Raw genomic sequence first — 21,577 nt, 5'->3', positions numbered from 1 at the left:
AACAACTCTGAATCAACTGAGCTCCAAAATTGAAAAAAAAAGTCATTTAATCCTTGTAACACACATAAACCTTTAAAAATATGTAAAAAATATAAGAAAGAAAATAAAACCTCCAGCAACAATGAAAAGAGTTATGTTAATTAATGAATAAATACTGATTTTCATACACAGTAATTTTCTCACCTTAATTTTGAGTTGTAAGGAAAGGTGACCGATATCCCACAGGCGATAGACGCATTAATCCGAGTAAGTTAACCTCCCACGTTTCCGAGAATGAAATGTCTTTTTATTTCAGTTTGGTTGTAGCATGCACGTAATCAACTATTTTATAGCCAGAGAGGCGTATTCTATTGGTGCTTCAGCTGACAGACAGAATGACAGAACGAAAATATTAATGATTTTCATTCAGAAACTTCCTAATTAAATTGTGATGTCCGACGTATGACTGAAGCTAGTTATATTTAATGATGTATGGAAACATTAAGTGCCATAGTTTTCCAGCGATGTTTGATATGCCGGGATGTTACACATACAGCTCTTTTCTGTACTCCTGTACAAGAAAATGATCGTATAATGTGTTGAAATAATTGTTAAAGTTCAAAAATAAAAATTCGAAAGAAGTCAATTAACAAGATATTTATGCTATTTACATAAAATCAGTTTATTATGAGATAGCAAATTACCTTATCGTAATTATGAATATTTACAATCAGTCACAATTCATAGACGACTTCTTAATAACTTACTATGTTTACATACAAAAGTTACATTCGTATTAATAGCAAAATACTATCATTATACTTTTAAAAACTGAGTCATATTTGTATATGTAATAACATTACTAATATGAAAAATGTCCTATATTTAAAGACAACAAACAATTCGAATCAAAAGATTACACCAATGTTCATTTCCAACAAGCCATATTTGCGTATACAGCAAATAAACACAGCCAATATTCAGTAGGTTGGTCTATGACAAACACAAATACAAAAATAGATAAATAAGAATATTGTAACCTAATAAACGGACGGTTAGTTAGATTTAATAGACAACAGAACTACTTCTTTCTTTGTAAATAAGTGAACAGTGAGTCAGATTGACAACATAGTATTGGTTTTTTTTCTCTGTAAATAATTTATGTTTTATTTGAAAAAAATGAGAATTAGAAAAATACATTTTCATAAACAATGGGACAGCGACGAAATAACATTCCGCATCTATGAGTAGTAAATATCAACAAGTCTTTAAAAAAAAATTCAACAGCTATGGAAAATGATTACAACAATATATTTTTATAAAAACGAAATGAACTTGCTGAAATATAAAAATATATATATATCAACCTTACGAAGTAGGCAGCTTTAGAATCGGACGATATAAAAAAGGAAAATAACACCGGGTTCAGTTACAATGCCCTACATTACCTTTGTTACTGTCGAAGGCATGTGTACGATGCCTCTATCCAGTCGTTTTACTAGCTTTCCCGTCAATAAACATGGTCGTTCTGTTTATACATAATCTGTTAATATTTCGATAATATTTCGTGGTTATTTGGGACATCTGTTTTTTCTGAGTTTTATTTATTTTTTTGTTTTGTTTAAGACCAACATGCCAAGAATTTTGATAGCGAAATTTCTATGTCAACAAGATACAGGAATAACCAGACATTGAATTACTCGGCTTGCTTGTTGACTGAAAAATGTGTCAAGTGTTCGCATCCCCATCTTCCAAAGCTCTGTTAACTTGAAGATAATTTATTATCAGCAATATTTTACGATAATGATAAGCCTTTTTATCAACACGTTACATATCTTAAAAGCAATGCTTCGGCCTTCTTTTATATTTTAGCAGGATACCAAAATTGTGTTTAAATGGAAAAAATAAAATTGAGTTATGTCCTCTGTTTTATCAATGTGAAAGTTAGCATCACGACGGTGCACCGAATGACGCAGTACGTAAGACTATATACGACTAATACAAAGCGGTCTGGGTCGGCGGTTTACGTCACCTACTCATTATGTTGTTTACTGTGTAGCTGACGTTAGTATTGTATTACTGACAAACAAAGTACAACTTTTAATGTACATAGTTTTATAAATTAATCTCGTTCTGTTTTCATTATATACTGTAACAGGGTGATTTTTCATTAGTTCTAGAACTTTCAAAATATCATAATAAAATTTTAAATGTTTTCCATCAGAGCAGAGACGTGTTATATACGTCTCTGATCAGAGCAAACATTAAGAATTCTAAACAAAAGAAAGTAAATATATGTGCGGTATTTTGATTATATACAATATAGATACGATATAATAGTTTGACTACATATACATGTATAATTATAGAACTGACCGAGAAAGCCCTTCAAGCCTATTATGGGAGCGGTCATAGTTAATTTGCATTCAACCACAAAGGTGACCCCCATGTATAACGGCGTTATGCAAATTATCTTGGTGGATTTTCATGTAACAGGAAATTACTGTGTCTGCCACATTTTTTTTACAGCACATCACGGACCTAGATATTTTAAGTCCGTGATCCCGTATCTATCGCTATCCTTTCTACGCATTTTGTTCACCGTTGTTCCTCACAGTCGTTTCACATTTGCATTTGGAATATTAATACACCTATCTTATAATAAAGTCCTTCAGTTCATTTCTCTTCTCTGAAAGGCAGCAGACAAATACAATCTACTTCAGTACCGATTTGTTTTGTAACCAAAGTTAAAGAAAAATCATATAGTTTGTATAATGTATACCTAATGTCATCAAATTATTTCTTTTTATTGGACAATCACGAAGAATATGTAAGCTTTTTGTATTTTTATTAACCTCATTTCACACGATTGTATTTTGATCTCGGGTGGGAAATAACCCTACCATCCGGAAAAATGTTGTCATTTTCTACCCCGTTAATTAGACACATTCTTTCATTTCCGACACTGAGGTCAAACTTGTATACAAACAATTCAAATTGTGCACGTGGACTTTATTTGGCCTACGATTAAGGTACCCAACCACACCAGGTCAACTTTTATAACAAATAAGTAAGTACATAACAAATCCGTTGAAGTATTAATGTGGTTCGGCTTAATAGTATATCTAGAGACGTATATATGTGATATATACCATATATATGGTATATCTTACCGGGACCGTGCGAATGCATTATGTAACAGCATGCAGGATGTCTAATGAAATATGTATACTCTCTATACATACTTGTGTATATTTGCACTCTCGATTATATCACCAGGTACAGCTGTACTGACACATTTACCTAGTTCTAGCACTGACATTAAGTACTTTACTTATCCTAGGATGCTGAACAAACTCTCTCCCCAATAAACATTGTTTCATGCTTATGTTGTCTGCACCGTACGACCTTGTTGAATGTGGTTTATTCTTATCATGTTTACTTTGTAGCAGCTTAAATGTGTGGTAGTTTTTTCAGTTAGAAATTGGTTAAAGTCAATCAATGTTGCACCGTATTCCAAAACAACACTTGGCTATCCTATGTTGAACTCTTTCTACTAAGTATTTTCCTGATCTCATCGTGTAAGTTGAACCACCCCCATTTAACTTCCAATGTCTCAAACCCACACACTATTTACCTAGAGATTAAGCAGAACACAACATATCACATACATATGGTTAAAATCGATATTTCAATGTTATCTATGTCAGGAAAAAACCCATTTATTTAGACCTAACTAGCGGTTACGAATCGTGTAAATTAATTCAGTAAATAGTTACGGTAGAAAACACATTATGAATCCGAACAAATCGATGAGAAATCGTTCAACTAAACTGTACATTGTTAGCTCCAATGTCAACAGCACATAAGTCTTTGCCAAAAAATAAGTCTTTACAAAAATAATAATTATTAAAAAAATGAAAACATTTATCATATGCAGCTTTTGAGGATATACCGCGTCGCGCATTCCCAGATTTCTAGCTCGGGGTTTTAAACTTTAAATTATATAGCGGCATTTCAAACTAAAATAAAAATAAAAATATGTCGTTTTGTAGATAAAAATTCCAAAATGTATGTCTCTGATCAGTAAATTTAACATTTCTTTATAAACACATAATTATTTTTTCTTAAATTTTTGGATGAAAATTAGTTGTGTCATTTTTTAGTTGAAATTCACACACGACTCTCCTTCACAGTCTTACCAAATTTTTTAACAAAACGATTATTTTGATAACTTCGATGTGAAATAAAAGCAATACTATTTATAAGTCTCCAAATGTATGCCTTTGACTATCAAGTATATTACTTTCCAACACATTGATATAACTTTGACAAACCTTGATATTCATTCTAAGGAAAATTTATTACATTTTTTGTGCCAAAGATGTACAAATTGCTTTTTGCGAAATAGGATAATATTTCAGTTGTGAATAGCTCATGCTCGAGTTTTTTTTTCAAAAGAATCTTAGTAAACATATTTTTGTCACAAAATTAGGGCGATCAATTTTAAAATTGAGATTTCTATTAAAATTATAATAATAATTATAATTAACTATAATTGATACAGTATTTCAATTTAAAATATTCCAAAATACAATCATCGTACAGAAAATATCTATTTATACGTTATAATTAGCACATTTCTAACCACTCATAATAATCAGATATCAAAATAGATACAAACATGCATTTTCTAGCATTTGAAACAACTAGGAAAAGTAGAAATACGTTTCTGATTTTATTTGACAAAGTTGACTTTCAGGACTTAGTTAAAAGAAGATTTAATAATGTTGGCGAGCTAGTATCACAGTAGTACGTTGTATATCATTACATTGGAGTTGCAAAAAAAAAAAAAAAAAAAAATCACGGACTTGTTGCTTGAAAATTGATGTTGCAACAACCAGGCAATTGGATTACAGAAATAGACTCCTTGACTGCTATTTATAAATGTAAGTCATAAATCTTAGTGAGAAATAAAATGTACGAGTTCAATGTATTTATATTGGAAAGAAGCATTGCCACAGTAGAAAATAAAGTACATTAAAAAATACTGCGGTTAAGCAATTTCTAATCATTGTCCTTCTTTTCATAGTGTAATGGGTTACTTTAAGATATAGTTAACGGTAGATGGTGTTGATCCCGTCATATCTGAATCCTTGATCAAGAGTTTTCAGCTGTTAATCTTCAAAATTGTAATTGCTACAGTAATAATTAATTATTCTTTCAAATGTATTTTCAAATTCTAGATCTTCTCGCCGTTTTATTTGTTTTAAACCAAATTGGGAGGTGTCTTAATCATACGCCCTTGACCAAAACAGATTATTTCTTCGTATAGTGCCAGTATTAATGTTTAGTTCAACTTTTCTCCGCTAGACTGTATTTATATTTTATTTTCGAAGTGGAAAATCTACGACAGGCAACCCCGTCTATAATCGCATAAGTACACATATATGTTTATTTTGTTGTTTAAAACGTATTAGGTATGTTATTGTCATTTAATCCACAAATGATGCAAAAGAATAAATCTTAATTTCTTGTTTGTTAGACTCAGAACAATGATGGATCTGGAAACTGTGGATCTAGTGGTGAAATTAGGTGGCAGCGCTATTACAGATAAATGTCGATTAGAGACACTGAAACAGGAGGAATTGGTTTCGGCAGCTGACGTCATCGCACAATGTGTACATCGTGGACTTCGATGTGTGGTTGTTCACGGAGCAGGGTTGGTTCATGAAATCATTTCGACTTACTCTTTAAGTTTCCTAACCATTTGTAAATTCAGTTTTGTTCACTCTGTATTACACATAAATACATGTCTTTGTCCCCTGTATACAAAGTCGATCATGAGCTAAGCTACCTTGACGGAAGCACCATTTGTGAATTATGATTTTTGTAGTGTAGGTCATTCGGTCATCACCATGCTAAAGAATACCAAGTTACTAGTGGTTTGATTGGAACATCAGAAGAGGTGAAGAGACGACGACACGGTGTGTGTCTCACTCGTATATCTGTCACCAAGGTAATGTGTCTCATTTGTATACTATTTGTTATCAAGGTAGTTTGTCTTTCTGCGACCAAGGTAATTTTCTCTCCCAATATATTGATGGGGTTCCACCACATGTATGTATTCAGTATGTCTCATATGCATATCTGTTCCCATCATAATGTGCCTCACCCATATATTTATGATAAATGTGGCTTACCTTACATGTATTGTGAATGTCTTGAAGTCTCGAATACAGATCTAATACCACACACACACTCCGGATAGATTTACATATGTTACCAATGTAATGTGTCTCATCCTGGCATATTATTGTATATGTCTTATATTCTGTTACCATGGTAATGTGTCTCCACTGTATCATCTATTATCAAAGTGATGTAACTCAATCGTATATTTGCTTTTGTATCTTTTGTAACCCCATCCCACCCACCCATGTCAAATGCGAAGCTATATTATGTCTCGGACTTTATAAATTCATTACAAATTTAATGTTTGTATCAACCACTTGCTAAACGAAAATCCCAAATGGAAATAATGAGACATATTACCTTAGTTATATATATATATATGCGGAAAGCATGTATTTTTTCTGCAGTGCTTCTGTCTATGGGCTGGCTTTTTCTTTACACGATTCGTCCTTGGTCTGACTGTTTAAGTAGTTATTTCCACAATATCTGGTTTCCCCTGCTTGCAAAGAACTATTGTAGAGATGTATTTTAGGGGTGTAATGAAGGGATGCACTGTAGGGATCTTGAAGCCTAGGGAACATGTTTAACACGGTTTCTATTTGTGCATGCCATCAGCAGCCATTTTGTGAAAAATCATATGCTTGATATAACCACCTGTGACCAGTTTGATTTTTAAAAAAAACATTACTAAGTTCATTAACCCATATTTTATACCTCTATTCCAGTCATGAGGTTTGAAAATATTTCACTTTAAAGGGATAATTTCCAACCCCGCAATAAGGTGTTTTGATCACGTGACCGTGTAATTCCAATGCCACATGATTTATTATTCCTATAACTGTACATGTTAGTGTCACGTGGTTAAGAGGAACGAGAACAAATCGATCATATATAGAGAAAATGCCGATCTCTAATGACAAGTGCTAATCTATTTTGGTGTCTTTTGTTAAAATCTTGTTTATCTTTTTGTAACCCTGGGATACACTAGCTTATTGCTGATGTAGTGAGTCAGAAGTCACGGGTTCGAATTCTAGCAGAGGCATCGAAATAGATAATGATATCTGTTACTTTGGTGAATACTAGCTGCAATATACCATTCGGCTAGAAAGACAGCTTCTCTTGGAAGCGACCGGTTGAGGGTTAAGATAGTGAGCGAGAGGTCCAAGGCTGGAAACCTATTGGAACCATTGAAATACAACCTCTGTACATTTCCATCTCTTATTGCAGTTAAACCATTTGGTAGTAAGGAGTCTTGTGGACAAGAATATTAATGCTATTGGTGTATCAGTAAGTAGATTTTTATCTTAAAACACAGAAAAGCTGAAGATATATTTATGTTAATGGTTTCCTGTGTTTTTGTTTTTGCTTTTTTATGTTTTTGTTTTCTGTTTTTTGTACAGTTTAGCTCAAAGAGCATGGCATGTTGTTAAACTACCAAGTGTGATATAACGATGAAGTTCGGAAAGTAATCTTTATTGAGTTGTATCGGCAGGAAGCCATCGGATAGTATCATTCATTTCTGTTCGCAGGCTGCTGGTTCCTGGATGACGGATAATGGTCGAATTTCTCGCCACGGAGTGACTGGTATACTAGAACTACTGAACAGTGGATTTGTGCCAGTCTTACATGGTGACTGCATACTTGACTCGAGTAAGGGATGTGCCATCCTAAGTGGTGATGTCATAATCAAGGTAATTGATAACGTGAGAGAATGAAAGGTCACGACGAGGGTCAGTATTAATGATTTATGACGCCATACAGGCAAATGGAGCTGCAAAGTGACGTCATTGAAACGAAAGTCAAGTGTGGTCAGCCTTTAGATGGGCGACAGCTCGATGTACATGTGGTGCTTGTTTAACAGGTTCATAACATTGTGATTTTCTTTATTAGATATGGTATGTTAATGGTGAATAAACCATTTTATAACATCCGGATGCTTAATTTCAAAAGCGTAAAAGAATTACAACACATGCTTGACGTTTGCTAGCTTTGTCGCTCCGTGAACAGTCACTGTCATTTTAAGATGAGGTATTTCCTTTAAATAGCTGGTGATTACCTCTCTGAACAACATGCGGGAGGCCCGTCACATATGATCATTGACGATTAGGCTGAAGTGTCGTACCAATGAATAACCATGTCAACACAGACCGATTCATCTCTCAGTTTCATGAAAAAAAACCAAACAAACTGCTGTCGAACCACTAACTTGGGTCTTATCCTGGGGTTACGTCAGTGTAGGCCAACGCTCTACCGACGAACTAATGTGACTCCCTATGGTGAATAAATTACCGTCATTTATTTTTACATGTACATTTATCAGCAACGCCCATATTTGTCAACGCTCTAGTGCCATGATTCCGTGATATGATCAAAGATAACACATTCACAAACGTATAAAAACCATGACCATTGTCACAATTCTCTTAGAATTGGGTAAATCTACACTGGAAATGTGTGAAAAACAGTCCATATTTGGGCTCATTCTAGCCCATGTACATGTATATCTGAAATAAGATCCAGCACTACGTAGGCCTCTTTATGTGGCAAGGTATTAAATATTGTGACCAATCCATTAAATCCTTCAAATAAGTACTAATGGAGAAACAAAACTGTGTGTTTCTTCTGTTTAATTCATACATGTTCGTGTAAATTCATAAAAAAATACATTTTGTAATAAATCTTTCTTTACAATGCATAGTCGTCCTATTGACACGATGAATAAGATAATCGATAAATCGGGATTAAAATTTATAGCCACAGAAAGGAAAAGAGTGGGCGGAGATGAAAATCCAATGTCACTTCAGACAAAAATTACCATCCGCCGTAATGGCCTGATGAATAATAATGGTTACGTCTCTGTAACGATCTCCCGGCAGACGGTGCACCGAACACGACCGTCATTGCTATCAAGATGATGTCTGGACCCGTGTGCATAGCACTTTCGGCTAGTCCTTGTTGGTGATGTCTGGACTCGTGTGCATAGCACTTCCGACTAGTCCTTGATGGTGATGTCAGTACTCGTGTGCATAGCATTTCCGACTAGTCCTTGTTGGTGAATCGTGCGTGTCTCCTGCACCTTGGTAAGCCAGCAAATCTGTGACGTTAAAGCAGCACTTGGCGGATACTGGGACATCGATGTTGGCCTCTTTTTGTTTCCTGCGGATCTGGAAGTGATCCGTCTAAGTCCTGGGATGCTACGAGCGATCACTGAAGAGAACTGGAACCTACCGCATCTTGACGATGTGACATCACACGCGAGTGTCCTGTATGTTGGCGGTCATGTGCCGTGTTTTTACTGAAAACGCCCCCACAAAGCAATTATCATATCAATATGCAGTCCAAATGGTCTTGCCATATTCACTGTCGTGTTAAGGAGTAGTCTTTTTATGATGGCGGACCTAGACAACCAAGAAGAGAGAACACCTACCTTTCGTGGTCGTCTAGGTCTTCCGTCTTGAAAAAACCATTTCAGATCTAAAGAATATTTTCAAGTGTAATTTTTACTGTCAAGACCGACATCTAACTTCGGGAAAAGCATTTTATTTTGTGCAAATTTACCCATTTAAGGTTTGGACCAGAAATTTTAACTCTACATTCCGTTTAACGAAGTTTCATTGTTAACTGTAGACCTGGCAAAATGATTTGAAACCAAAATGAGTGTACTGTAGATACTATTTAAAGTCTTAACAAGATTATTTTCTTTCATTTTTGTTAATATTATAGGGCGATGAGCTTCAATGATGTATCGCTTGAAAGTTTTGAGGTCATCTGACCCGAAGGGTCTGATGACCTATTGCAATCGCCTTTTGTCCGGCGTCCGGCATCGTCCGTCTTAAACATTTTCAACTTCTTCTCAAGTTCTACATGTCTCATTGAGCTGAAACTTACCTGAAATGATCGTGACATAACCCTGACCAAAGTTTATTAATTTCGGGTTGGTCCGAAATCCAAGATGGTCGCTATCTTGAAAACACATTTTCGACTTTCGACTTGCATGAAATGATCATGACATGGCACTGACCAAAGTTTGTTACTTCAAACATCCTCTGAATAACCAGAACACCCAGGGTGATGATATTTGGCCTGTAGCATGCTGGGATGAAGGTTTACGAAGTTTGTTGAAATGAATAACCTTAACCCACTTTTAAGGTGGTGGCTGAGTACCCTAGATTCTTAAATCCAGGTGAAATAAGTTCAGAATTTGAAATCTTGTATTTTATGTCAGATGACCGCTGAGGCCCATGGGCCTTTTGTTAATTTTAACATTTAACTTTTAAGTTTTATTTTTTTTCATTAATATAAGTACAGATAATTTCACTGATTTTGTCTTTCAGACCATCTGCAAAGAACAAGAGGTAAATCGTGTTGTATTTTTATCAGACGTGTCTGGAGTGTTCGACAAACCTCCTTCACTACCAGGTAAGTTAAACATTCCTTTTTCTGAAAATTAGTGTCAAGGGGGTCACGTGCAGTGGAACGCTGCATCTTCATACTTGGGGTATGGGTTCACCCCATTTTCGGCAACCATCGCGATCGGCTGTCAAACTAAGCATCTGTACTGACAGAGTGAAACGAAGGGAAGTAACTCAATGAGATCAGGATAGGTTCACCAGGGTGTGTTGTTGGGGGACTGAGAGTCGCCGAATAGTCTTGTTTTCGTTAGGTACATGTGATTTCACAATAAATATCAAAAGCCATTTTGCAGCCAGCATGAGCAAGAGAAAGTGTGATGAAGTAATCGTCTGTTCAGGAAACCCGATCAATTATTAATTTACTTCCTCAATACACCAGGAGTCGATGATTTTCGTGTTTGTATGCCAGTTAAGGTGAAACTATTAACACATGGAAATATTTTATATAAATACCTGAAAGAGGGGTGGAGGAGCAGGCAGCAACAGCTATATATAAACACGTTTGTACTTGTCCTTGTCGATTTTAGTCTTATGAAATGTATAACTCTTTATATAATCATTAACCATGTTGATATTATATGTGTACTTTGCAGACGCAGTGCACATTTCGAAGATCTGTGGTAATGAAAACGGAAGAATATCGACAGACATTTCGACGTCAAGCAATCCTTATGACGTCACGGGCGGAATGTTATTGAAGATACACACAGCAAAAGATATTGTCATGAATTCTTGCGGAAAGACAAAAGTGTACGTCACTAAAATTGGATCAAAGAGTGCAAACCATATTTGTTTAGGACTGGATACAGGACAGTTAGATTCTTCATCATTTACAGAAATCGTTTACCATCAGTATAATGAAACCACATAGAACAGCCTGATGCTGCCGTTCCGGGTTCCTGTCTATACAAAAGGAATCCTGGTGGAATTACAGGTTTTCATTACACAGATTCTGAATCATATAATTATATAGCTGACTTGTGGACAGCCCTATCACAAGCTTGAACTGAATTTTGGTATATGACTTGAAACATATGTTTTCTTTCACCGTTGGCAGTGCGCTCTTTCATCCGGGCCATCAAGTTCATAATTGATATTTATACAATGTACAGAACATGAAAAAACTACTTGTTTTTTATCATATCGCAAAATGAAATAATCTTATTTTGAAAAATATCCATATGTTCCCATTCACACACAATGTACAGTACTGCGACTTACTCGAGCTAGTAATATTTGGTTGACTTCTGAAAATTTCTTTTTGATTGCTAAAGCTGTATACCTGACCCTATTTTATGTCAGAGTGGTTCCTTAACTGGAGAGATTAGTGCTTTTCACCGCTGAGTGGCGCATTTTGTCTTCACAGTCCTTCCTTCCAATTAAACAAAGGATTGAAAAGGGATTTCAAAAGATCCTTTGTGTTTATTTTGATATTGTATCGCAAGATTTATATGTACAAACCCAGTATGTAATTGTTAAAAGAGTCAGTTATTTTGTTTTTGTGATCTCACTAAAGTGGACATTGCAGAAAACTTGAGATTAATCCCAAATTATAACTGTGAAATTTGTAACAGTGTTATAAAATCTAAGATGGTTGTCTGTTTGTCATTTTAGTTTTTCCGAATCAATCTCAAAGTGGACAATTTACAACTAATAAAAAGACCAAGGGGATTATTGTATGATTTCTGTGAAAGTTTTATCAGGTACACTGTACCATTAATGAAATAGCCACACCAAGAATAATTTTATGAAGACCATGTTAAGCTGATTTGAACAGTCAACTAGCTGGTGCTGGTGGACTAAAACCATAAACCTGCTATTCTAGTTAACTGTAAGTTATCTCCTTCAGTTGTACAGTGTAACATCAGTCAGAGGTCACTATTAAATAGAATAAGGATGTTTCTTTGCTTCACTCTACAAGTATTTCTGCGTCATATCTGGGATATTTGTCATATATATATATTTATATTTCATACTGATCGACAATGTTACAACCCTTAAACAGAGCATATTATTGGTCAAACCCCATGACTGTTCATAGGTCATTGTGTTCCAAAAGATGTCGGTAATCAAATCAATAGACTAGCAGCTTACTTCAACATACCTGTACATATCATGTCCTATTGTCCTTACCCTAAACATCTTTGTTCACAACATGAAACGAGGGACAAAATACAATATCTTCAAGATTGTTAAGATTTTAACGTTTAGTTGTTTACTTTTAAGCCTTTCGTCGGTTCCTGCCTAATATTAAACAAAACATTTGAATTCTCTTAGATAAAAAAATTCCGCTTTCTGGATGTGTTCCCATGGTCCCAATGAGTTTGATATTACAAGGATCAACTGTTTTTGTAACTTTAATTTCAAGGTCTAAGTAAAAAATTAACACACATCTTGGATAGTCCTTTATTTCTGCAACTTACCTGGCAAAAATATAAAGGATGATCAATAAGGGTACCTTGGCTCCCCACAGGAATTTATCTTTAGATAGAATTTGAATGAATGCTGCTGCACATCATCAGCTTACTGCTTTTCACGATAAAGAAAAATAAGGACAGTATCACAATTTTTTCCTTTTTATTCATTCAATACAGATTTTACCAAGGGCAAAAACAGGATAGATTCATGTTTCACACTGTCTCCATGTCAGTCTTAATATTACTCGTGGAACTTCTGAAAACAAATACAATAAAATGCATTATATAGAGAAACTTGGACAAATACCAGGTACAACTGCGAGGATACTCAGATATTCAGAATTAAACATCAATCCTATCTCCTTAAAGGAACTGATTTGAAGTTTTATATCAACTTTGCTTCCAATAGGGAACTCCAGTTATTGTATATGCAATCAAATTTTTAATCATATTATCAGTGACCTTGACCTTTGACTTGCAGTATGAAAACCACTGTAAAGAAGGATGTAACAATTTCAATTTCATGGTCCGAAGACAACTCAAAATCACTCATGGAAACCTATGTTTGGACTACAAAAATGATGGACAGTGTCTCGGCCTTGGACAACACTTTGCCTTCAGGTCCAACAGATCATCTGTTGCCCTCAACCCCAGTCAATAACTGTTTTGTTATATCCTTCACAAAGATGACGTAAAATTCGCTTTATTTCCTCCTCCGATGCCAGACTGAATCTGTCTGCGTCACTAGGCCTACTGGTTGCCATTTTGTTGTGCAGACGATAAGAGAAGATAACTCCAATGTAAACAAAACATCGTTATCACTCTGTCGTACTTGTATGTTTGCGTAAAGCGGTCAACAGTCGATTTTAACAGTCCATTTGGACCGGTGAACAAAACAGTTAAACGTTTGACGTTTCTTACTCTATATAAATATATAGGAACTGAATCTACAAGGTATAACAATTTACAATGCCATATTCACCTGCACATTAAGGACTTTAGATATATATTCACCTGTACTAGTGGATTGCAACATTTCTATATGAAAACTTCCCTCTTTTCTGATAAAGTCCTCAAACAAATGCACCCCTCCACCAACACCAAAGTAGTGTGATTTGGCTGCCAGATATCTGGTGATTCAAGTCAAGGCATAACTTCCACTGTCATGATTAAAATAGAGGTTGTGGGAGCAATATAAGATAAAAACATACTTTGACATTCCAGGTTATTTCCTTTTCATACTGTGCAGTTGCCCCTCCAGGAGTAGAAACCATAGGAGAATGAGTTGCTGTCTGAGGGCTAATGAACCTGGTCACTGGCTTGTTTTCAGAGGTAAAGGAACAGACAGTACAAGTCGCTTCCCTAGTCTAGGCTTGTAGGAATATCCCTATACAAAACCTGCATGAAGTCTGTTGTGACAGGAAAGGTCAGATCTTCCTATCATTCATTCTTAATAAATAAAATGTCAATTGTCAGATTGACTTGGAATGAGGAACAGTTGAAATGTTTCAATAAATATCGTCAAATGTAAACTTTACATAATGGTTATATAACAGCCCTATATATGTTATTCATACCTGTTGGTGAAATTCTACTTTGTAACCATAGTAGTCAACATCAACATGAGAAGTAATATAGTAACATTGGTGACCTAATCTCTCCTAAGTAACAAGCTGTCGCCAAAGTAGTCAATATCAACTGAGGATGACATTACACATTAACCTTGGTAACCTAAACTCTCTTTGTTAACTTGTTGTTACCACAGAAACCAATATCAACTGATGAAGACATGTACATAGCAACCTTGGTAACCTACACTCTTAGTAATCTGTTGTCACCATAGTTACCATCATAGTAACCAATGTCAACAGTGGGTGACATGTACAGAGTAACCTTAGCAACCTAAACTCTCCTTAGTAACCTGTTGTCACCACAGTTACCATCATAGTAACCAATGTCAATAGTGGGTGACATGTACAGAGTAACCTAAAATCTCCTTAGTGACCTGTTGTCACCATAGTTGCCTACAGTCCCCAGAGTGACCTGTAGTACGTTAATTGAAATGTTGTCAACATAGTGACAGTCACCTTAAGTCACATTATTGACCTAAAGTCAACTGATTAACCTTTATCACTTAACCTGAAGTTCCATGCACCTAGTTAGCTACCTTAATGTCCTACAATGTGTAGTCACATTATTTACCTTTAAACACTTTTAGTCACATTGTTAACAAGTGTCATCATGGCCATTGTCAGTGTTTTAACTAAAGTCAATTTTGCGACCTTTATTATTGACCTTTTTGACCAATACAAATATATCATCAATACCCTGAAAATGACCTGTGTATCAATAACAACACACTTCATTATTCAAGGATACATCACCCCATCTTTTGATAAACATTGTTTAAATACAGCATGAAGACTTCTGTAGTTATCAGGATTGTAAATTGTTTCTGCTGACAACATCACATCATACCTGAAATGGAAATGATTTAACAAAACAAGGTTTTCCTTAATCTTTAATGTTATCTCTAGATAATTGCGATGTTAAAAATGAGAAAAAGGGTGGAATTTTTTCTGAGCTGATGAAGTTTCAGATAAGGAACTTCAATATTTGAGATCTGTAATATCATAAAATACATAATTCATTCATTTCAATTCACAAAATATATATGAAGTTTCTCAACAATGATACCAAAACTTTGAGCAACAGAGCACCTGTTCATATGCTTTGACCAAAGTCTTTTTGAAAAAAATTAATGATTTGTACAGAAATATGAAAATCATATGCTACAGAAATAAACATATTGGGGAGTGGAAAAACAAATTGTTGTAATATAAAGTTATGTTCTAAGAAGTTTTACTTCTGCTGTCTTGCAATTTCTTGAAAGTAAGACCAATCTCCAGAGAAGAAACGACACTGACAACAGGACTCGTGTAGGTGGACATTTTGGATTGTAAAGTATTCTAAAACCTCAGAATTCTGAAAAAAAGACAACATTTCATTAAGTCGTACTCAGATTTCAAGTCTTACCTTAGCAGTTCACTTATTCCTACATTAGAAAATTACAAATGTACAGAAACATTTATAACTATAACTTCTAAACAAACCAGAATATACTAGGTGTAGAACTTGATAATGCATATACAGACTGTTTGAACAAAATTTGTTGAGAGGTTCTCAAGTGTAAAACTGATTCAGAGTGGGAGGAGACAGATGGATGTGAGTAACGTTATATTTTCCCGTAACAGGGATTAAAAAAAAAAAAATCCTGAAAACAAAACAAAATGTTCAATACAAGGCTATTGTTCTCTTATATACTGTTCATACATAGATGTAGTATTAAACCTCAACAGGAAACTTGACCTACTCTGGGAACTTCTTGTTTCCTCCTCAACCCAAACCTGATATGTCCTTAAATAACCCTATCTGATAATAGGATGTAAAGCAACAGTAAGCTGCTAGAAGACAACTATATATTTGTAGCTAGAACCATTTATATCATACATAGATAAATCTTGTAGAAAACAAGAGGCCCATGGGCCTTAACAGTCATCTGACATAAAATATAAGATTTCAAATTTTGAACTTGAGAAGAAGTCGAAAATGTGTTTTCAAGATGGCGGCCATGTTGGATTTCTGACCAACCCGAAATTAACAAACTTTGGTCAGGATCATGTCACAATCATTTCAGGTAAGTTTCAACTCATTGAGACATGTTGTATTTGAGAAGTTGAAAATGTTTACGACGAACGACGCCGGACAAAAGGCGATTGCAATAGGTCATCAGACCCCTTCGGTCAGATGACCTAAAAAGCTAAATAATTCAGGAAGAAGTAAATTTGAGTTCCTAATGGAAAAAATACTTTGAATACTCTAAAGTTGATTTCTTTTCCTTTCATGTGTGTGCAAGTATACATACAATGTATACAGTGTACAATGTACATGATAAATTTGTTTAGGTATTGATACAAAAAATTCCCCCATTTACAGTTTCATTTAAGTTAAAATAATTTAACAAAACATCTTACATAATCTTGGAAATGAACTTCTGAAGCACCACACTGCATAGCACAAAGACCAGGAATACCGGCTCCACAGCCAAGCTGTATATGATAGAAAATATGTAAAACAGATTAAAAGACCTTATGAATAGGTAGTATGGAATTGTGAAACATTCCTGTCGGATTTTGTCAAATTATACCAGACAGTAAAATCAAAGTAATTAATACTCTACTGGCCTGTACAGGTCTCAGTTTTTTATCTATTAAAACATTGGTAAATATTGTCAGTACAGTGAGAACATCTTGTATCACATTTATCACATGACGCCTACCTCGAGCACAGTTTTATCCTGAACCAGTGACTTATTATAGGACAAGTATTCAGCCAGGTCCAGGGAGCATTCCCACACGGTAAGGCCTCCTAGGCAATTAACAAAAAACACAAATCTCAGCACAACAAAAACCAACACTCATTGATCAGGAAAAAATTAAGTCATAAAATTGGCAGATTTTAGTGTGAAACAGCCTTTACCTTCAACTATATCAGCAGGCTCATTGAAACAGACATATTTCACTACCAACTTTGCCTTTTTTAAATATATTAAATGTAAGCACTGATGTAGAATTACAAGATTTAGCCTTAATTATAATGAAAGGATTGTGAAGCAAAATCAGAAGTGTGGTTTTACAATTAACTAGCTCATATACATGCACAGTGCAACACCATTAAATAAGGAGAAAGTTTGATTAGGTGTTTCACACGTAGTGACTGGTCTAACAAAGTACGAGCATTTCCCCTGGTTTGAACAGAAAAAGTGAAATATCAGTTAAAGTACAACGTCTGTCACTGGCTGATCATTGTTTATTGGTATATAGATAGATATAGATAGATATATAGATATATATATATAAGATAGATATATATATATATAAGATAGATATAGATAGATATATATATATATATAAGTCTGATAACAGAAAAAAGGATGTGGATCAACTTCACTAACATAAATATTAGTTACAATGTATGTAACTGAGGTCATTATCTATTTCAATGCCTCTGCTAGGATTTGAACCCAGGACCCCTGGCTTACTAGCCTGACAATTAAGCTAAAGAGAAGCTCTTTGCAGCTGAGCAGTATATTGTGGCTAGTATCTACCAGGGGTACAGTTATATCAAGGGAAGTAACTCTTGCACAACAAACAGCAATATAATAATATGTTTCCATGATAATTTATCAAAACAATGATTTTTTGTTTCAGATGCTGTAATATATCACAGACACTTTCAAAATTATATTTTTTCAAAACATGACACAAACCTTCATATTTATCTGGGACCAAATCCGAATGGGCAGACACTGCTGTTACAAAGTTAGATGTTTGTGGTCTGTTCCTACATAGGTATTCCTCTACAGACTCACTGTTGTAACAATGAACCTCAACATCATTGAAGGTGTGTATAGTGGCTGTCACGTCTTCTGGCAGATCAATCTGTGAGAAAAAAATATTCTGGTGATTAGCACATCAATCTCTGATGGAAGATGTTCTGGTGATTAGCACATCAATCTCTGTGGAAGGTGTTCTGGTGATTAGCACATCAATCTCTGTGGAAGGTGTTCTGGTGATTAGCACATCAATCTCTGAGGGAAGATGTTCTGGTGATTAGCACATCAATCTCTGAGGGAAGATGTTCTGGTGATTAGCACATCAATCTCTGAGGGAAGATGTTCTGGTGATTAACAGGTCAACCGGTGAAGGAAGATATTCCAGAGATTGACAGATCTGTCCATGAGAGAAGATATTCCAGAGATTGACAGATCTGTCTGTGAGAGAAGGTATTCCGGAGATTGACAGATCTGTCCATGAGAGAAGATATTCCAGAGATCGACAGATCTGTCTGTGAGAGAAGATATTCCAGAGATTGACAGATCTGTCTGTGAGAGAAGATATTCCAGAGATTGACAGATCTGTCTGTGAGAGAAGATATTCCAGAGATTGACAGATCTGTCTGTGAGAGAAGATATTCCAGAGATTGAAAGATCTGTCCGTGAGGATAGGTATTCCGGAGATTGATAGATCTGTCTGTGAGAGAAGTTTTTCCAGATTGACAGATCTGTCTGTGAGAGAAGTTTTTCCAGATTAACAGATCTGTCTTGTGAGGGAAGATATGCTAGTGATTAATAAATCAACTCGTAAGTAGCGATGTGGTACTCAATGATCATGGGATAAATTTGGGGAAAAATGAGACAAGATGAAAGAACAAAATAATCATGAAACCAGCGGCTCATTATAACGGACTCTAAATGATTTTCTCTCTACAAATTTGACATTTGTTTTCATTTTATGGATACAAAATACTGTGTTTAACTTCTACATATAAATACTTAAGCATTTGCATTAGAAAATAAGTTGTATGTATTTGCATCAATTATTTTGATGACTGACGTACAGCGTTAACCAACCATCCAACTTACATCATGATCCTTTAAAAATATTTCTTTACCATCTTCCTTGGTGGAGAATTTTTGCTCCTGATTTGTATCATCAACTGCAACAAAAAAATGATGTTATTTGTTTTATTTTTCATTTCAATAATTAAAGTAATCTATCAAGGCATTGTGGTGTCCACACAGATGCTATAATTACTTTTACACAATCACACATAATTAACAGCAAGGGATTTGACAGGGTATGGCCTCATCCTTTCTCTGTAGCTATGACCCATGCCTCATCCTTTCTCTCCCCCATGGATAAGGGTATTTCAGCTGTATGACCCAATAACTAGCTTTTGTGGCTTCTGATATGATTCAGTGTGGTGTCCATATTCACAAGTCAAGAAGTGTGGTCAAAGCATATTGTAATTTGTTATATGACAGATAATGTAATTACAATTCAATATTTTTTATTTTACTGATATTTTCTAGCAAAGGTTCCTTTAGGACAACTGTTTTAGAAGCTGTTTAGTGTGTTTGCGATTACTATGTGATCAGGCAAACTTATAGAAAATGAATTTTTCTGTAGTGATGTTCTTGCATGTTTAAGGAATATTTTCAATGAGTTTGTCCTTGAGCTGATTTTTTCGGAGGTATCAGACCACGTCTTTATCAACTGTGTTGCCCCTCATTGCATTTCCTTTTCACTGTCATGTACATCTCTATCATATCGCCTCGTATACGCTTGCAGGTAACATTCTGCAGTTTCAAAATCTTCAGTCTTTCTGGATATGTCAGGTTTTCCATTCCTGGTAGTTGTTTTGTTGTCTTCCTTTGTACACCTTCCAGTTGTTCAATATGTTTCATTTTGTAGGGTTTCCAAACAGCACTGGCATATTTGAGGTGGGTTCTTACTAGTGATTTGTGGAGCTGGATAAATAATTAAGAATCCATACACTTGAATTTTCTTCTTATCATGCCAAATATCGATGGTGTCTTTTGTACCTTTTCACTGATACGTTAGTGGCTCCAAGATCTTTCTTTTCTTCAACTTTTTTCAAGGGTTGTGTTATTTATTACATAGGCAGTCTTTCCTTTCTTGTGCTTTCCAATATACATGAACTTACACTTGTCCTTATTAAATGAAAGCAGCAAAGTTTTGCTCCACTGAGATAGTCTGAGCAGGTCTTCTTGTACAGATGTCTCATTTTTTTCTGACTTAATAACTTGGAACATTTTGGTGTCATCTGCAAATATGTATACTGTTGATTCCACAAATTCTGGCAAGTCATTTATGTATATAACAAAGAAGAGCTGTCCTAGCACCGAACCCTGTGGTATGCTAGATGTTACTTTGTCCCAATCAGATGTTGCATGTTAAAGAGTGATGATGACCCACTGTAAATGTTTTGTCAAGATTTCTCAAACCTGCACATAACCAGACTCGATCATGTGTACACATGGTATTTGTCAGCTAGTCAGTGATGGGAATGTGTAGAGTCCATGCATGGCTATTATGTGTGTATAGCGGTAGGCTAAGGATTACATACATGTCAAGGGGCGACTGTCAGTACTATATACAGTGTTAATTACTGTACATAATCTCTTTGTACCTTTTTTGTATCAATTGATAGATTTAAACAGAATTTCCTTTTATATTATCTTTTCCAAACAGAAAACATTAGCTTTGATTCTAATTAAACAATTCAATAAGATCGGTTATATATATAAGCAACAGCTCTTACAGCTGTATGTGTAGCTGTATGTATTTGTACATTACATGCATTCATTTTTACACAGTAAAACCCTTTTTCCGCATTTTGACTACAATCACCAATATCATATCGATAGCCACCTTTACCTGAAATATCTTCTTCGTTGTCGTCGTCGTTAGAGCTATCTGGATTCGGAAAGTTGAACCGAAATGCCATCACTTATTTTCGAGACGAAATGAAAGTAGAAGCACATGTGTGAAGTCAAATTGGAGATGTGACCGGCGCGTTGATTGGTCTGTGGTTATGAGGGGAACCAATCAAAGTCGAATTGATAAAGGCTATCGGAAACGTTTCATTAATTGCATCTAAAGTCTAGAGACATTCCGAAAACTTATTTTCTGCGGTCCAAAAAATGGC

The 21,577-nt window shown here is 35.1% G+C and overlaps 2 protein-coding genes across 2 annotated transcripts; one reads left to right on the top strand and one right to left on the bottom strand.

Moving 5' to 3' along the window:
* Positions 1 to 2,979: 2,979 nt before the first annotated feature.
* LOC132562827 (uncharacterized) lies at positions 2,980 to 12,394 on the top strand. Its single transcript, XM_060227601.1, has 8 exons — positions 2,980 to 3,049; positions 5,525 to 5,701; positions 5,881 to 6,041; positions 6,112 to 6,173; positions 7,402 to 7,461; positions 7,704 to 7,865; positions 10,509 to 10,593; positions 11,180 to 12,394. Exons 2-8 carry the CDS (start codon positions 5,535 to 5,537, stop codon positions 11,455 to 11,457), a joined length of 975 nt encoding a protein of 324 aa, XP_060083584.1. The 5' UTR covers positions 2,980 to 3,049; positions 5,525 to 5,534; the 3' UTR covers positions 11,458 to 12,394.
* Positions 12,395 to 13,146: 752 nt separating this feature from the next.
* LOC132562828 (histidine protein methyltransferase 1 homolog) lies at positions 13,147 to 21,386 on the bottom strand. Its single transcript, XM_060227602.1, has 9 exons — positions 21,301 to 21,386; positions 19,488 to 19,561; positions 18,333 to 18,504; positions 17,343 to 17,431; positions 17,038 to 17,112; positions 15,870 to 15,988; positions 15,383 to 15,481; positions 14,018 to 14,133; positions 13,147 to 13,259 (listed from the first exon to the last, which is right to left on the bottom strand). Exons 1-9 carry the CDS (start codon positions 21,374 to 21,376, stop codon positions 13,210 to 13,212), a joined length of 870 nt encoding a protein of 289 aa, XP_060083585.1. The 5' UTR covers positions 21,377 to 21,386; the 3' UTR covers positions 13,147 to 13,209.
* Between the last annotated feature and the right edge of the window lie 191 nt (positions 21,387 to 21,577).

Source organism: Ylistrum balloti, unplaced genomic scaffold (assembly GCF_031769215.1).
Source record: "Ylistrum balloti isolate Yb309-2 unplaced genomic scaffold, AGI_CSIRO_Ybal_v1 Utg371526, whole genome shotgun sequence".
In the NCBI taxonomy this organism is placed as follows: Eukaryota; Metazoa; Mollusca; class Bivalvia; order Pectinida; family Pectinidae; genus Ylistrum; species Ylistrum balloti.
The sequence above is the reverse complement of the archived record's forward strand: the minus strand, read 5'-3'. Positions and strand labels throughout refer to the sequence as shown.

What these genes read in the sequence shown, in the direction of transcription:
- LOC132562827 (XM_060227601.1), top strand. Translation starts at nt 5,535, where the DNA reads ATGATGGATCTGGAAACTGTGGATCTAGTGGTGAAATTAGGTGGCAGC. An exon ending in TTAATGCTATTGGTGTATCA is followed by an intron (nt 7,462 to 7,703) that starts GTAAGTAGATTT and finishes TTCTGTTCGCAG; the next exon opens with GCTGCTGGTTCCTGGATGAC. An exon ending in CAAACCTCCTTCACTACCAG is followed by an intron (nt 10,594 to 11,179) that starts GTAAGTTAAACA and finishes TGTACTTTGCAG; the next exon opens with ACGCAGTGCACATTTCGAAG.
- LOC132562828 (XM_060227602.1), bottom strand. Translation starts at nt 21,376, where the DNA reads ATGGCATTTCGGTTCAACTTTCCGAATCCAGATAGCTCTAACGACGAC. An exon ending in AGAAGATATTTCAGGTAAAG is followed by an intron (nt 19,562 to 21,300) that starts GTGGCTATCGAT and finishes TTTTTGTTGCAG; the next exon opens with TTGATGATACAAATCAGGAG. An exon ending in GGTCCCAGATAAATATGAAG is followed by an intron (nt 17,432 to 18,332) that starts GTTTGTGTCATG and finishes TTAATTGCCTAG; the next exon opens with GAGGCCTTACCGTGTGGGAA.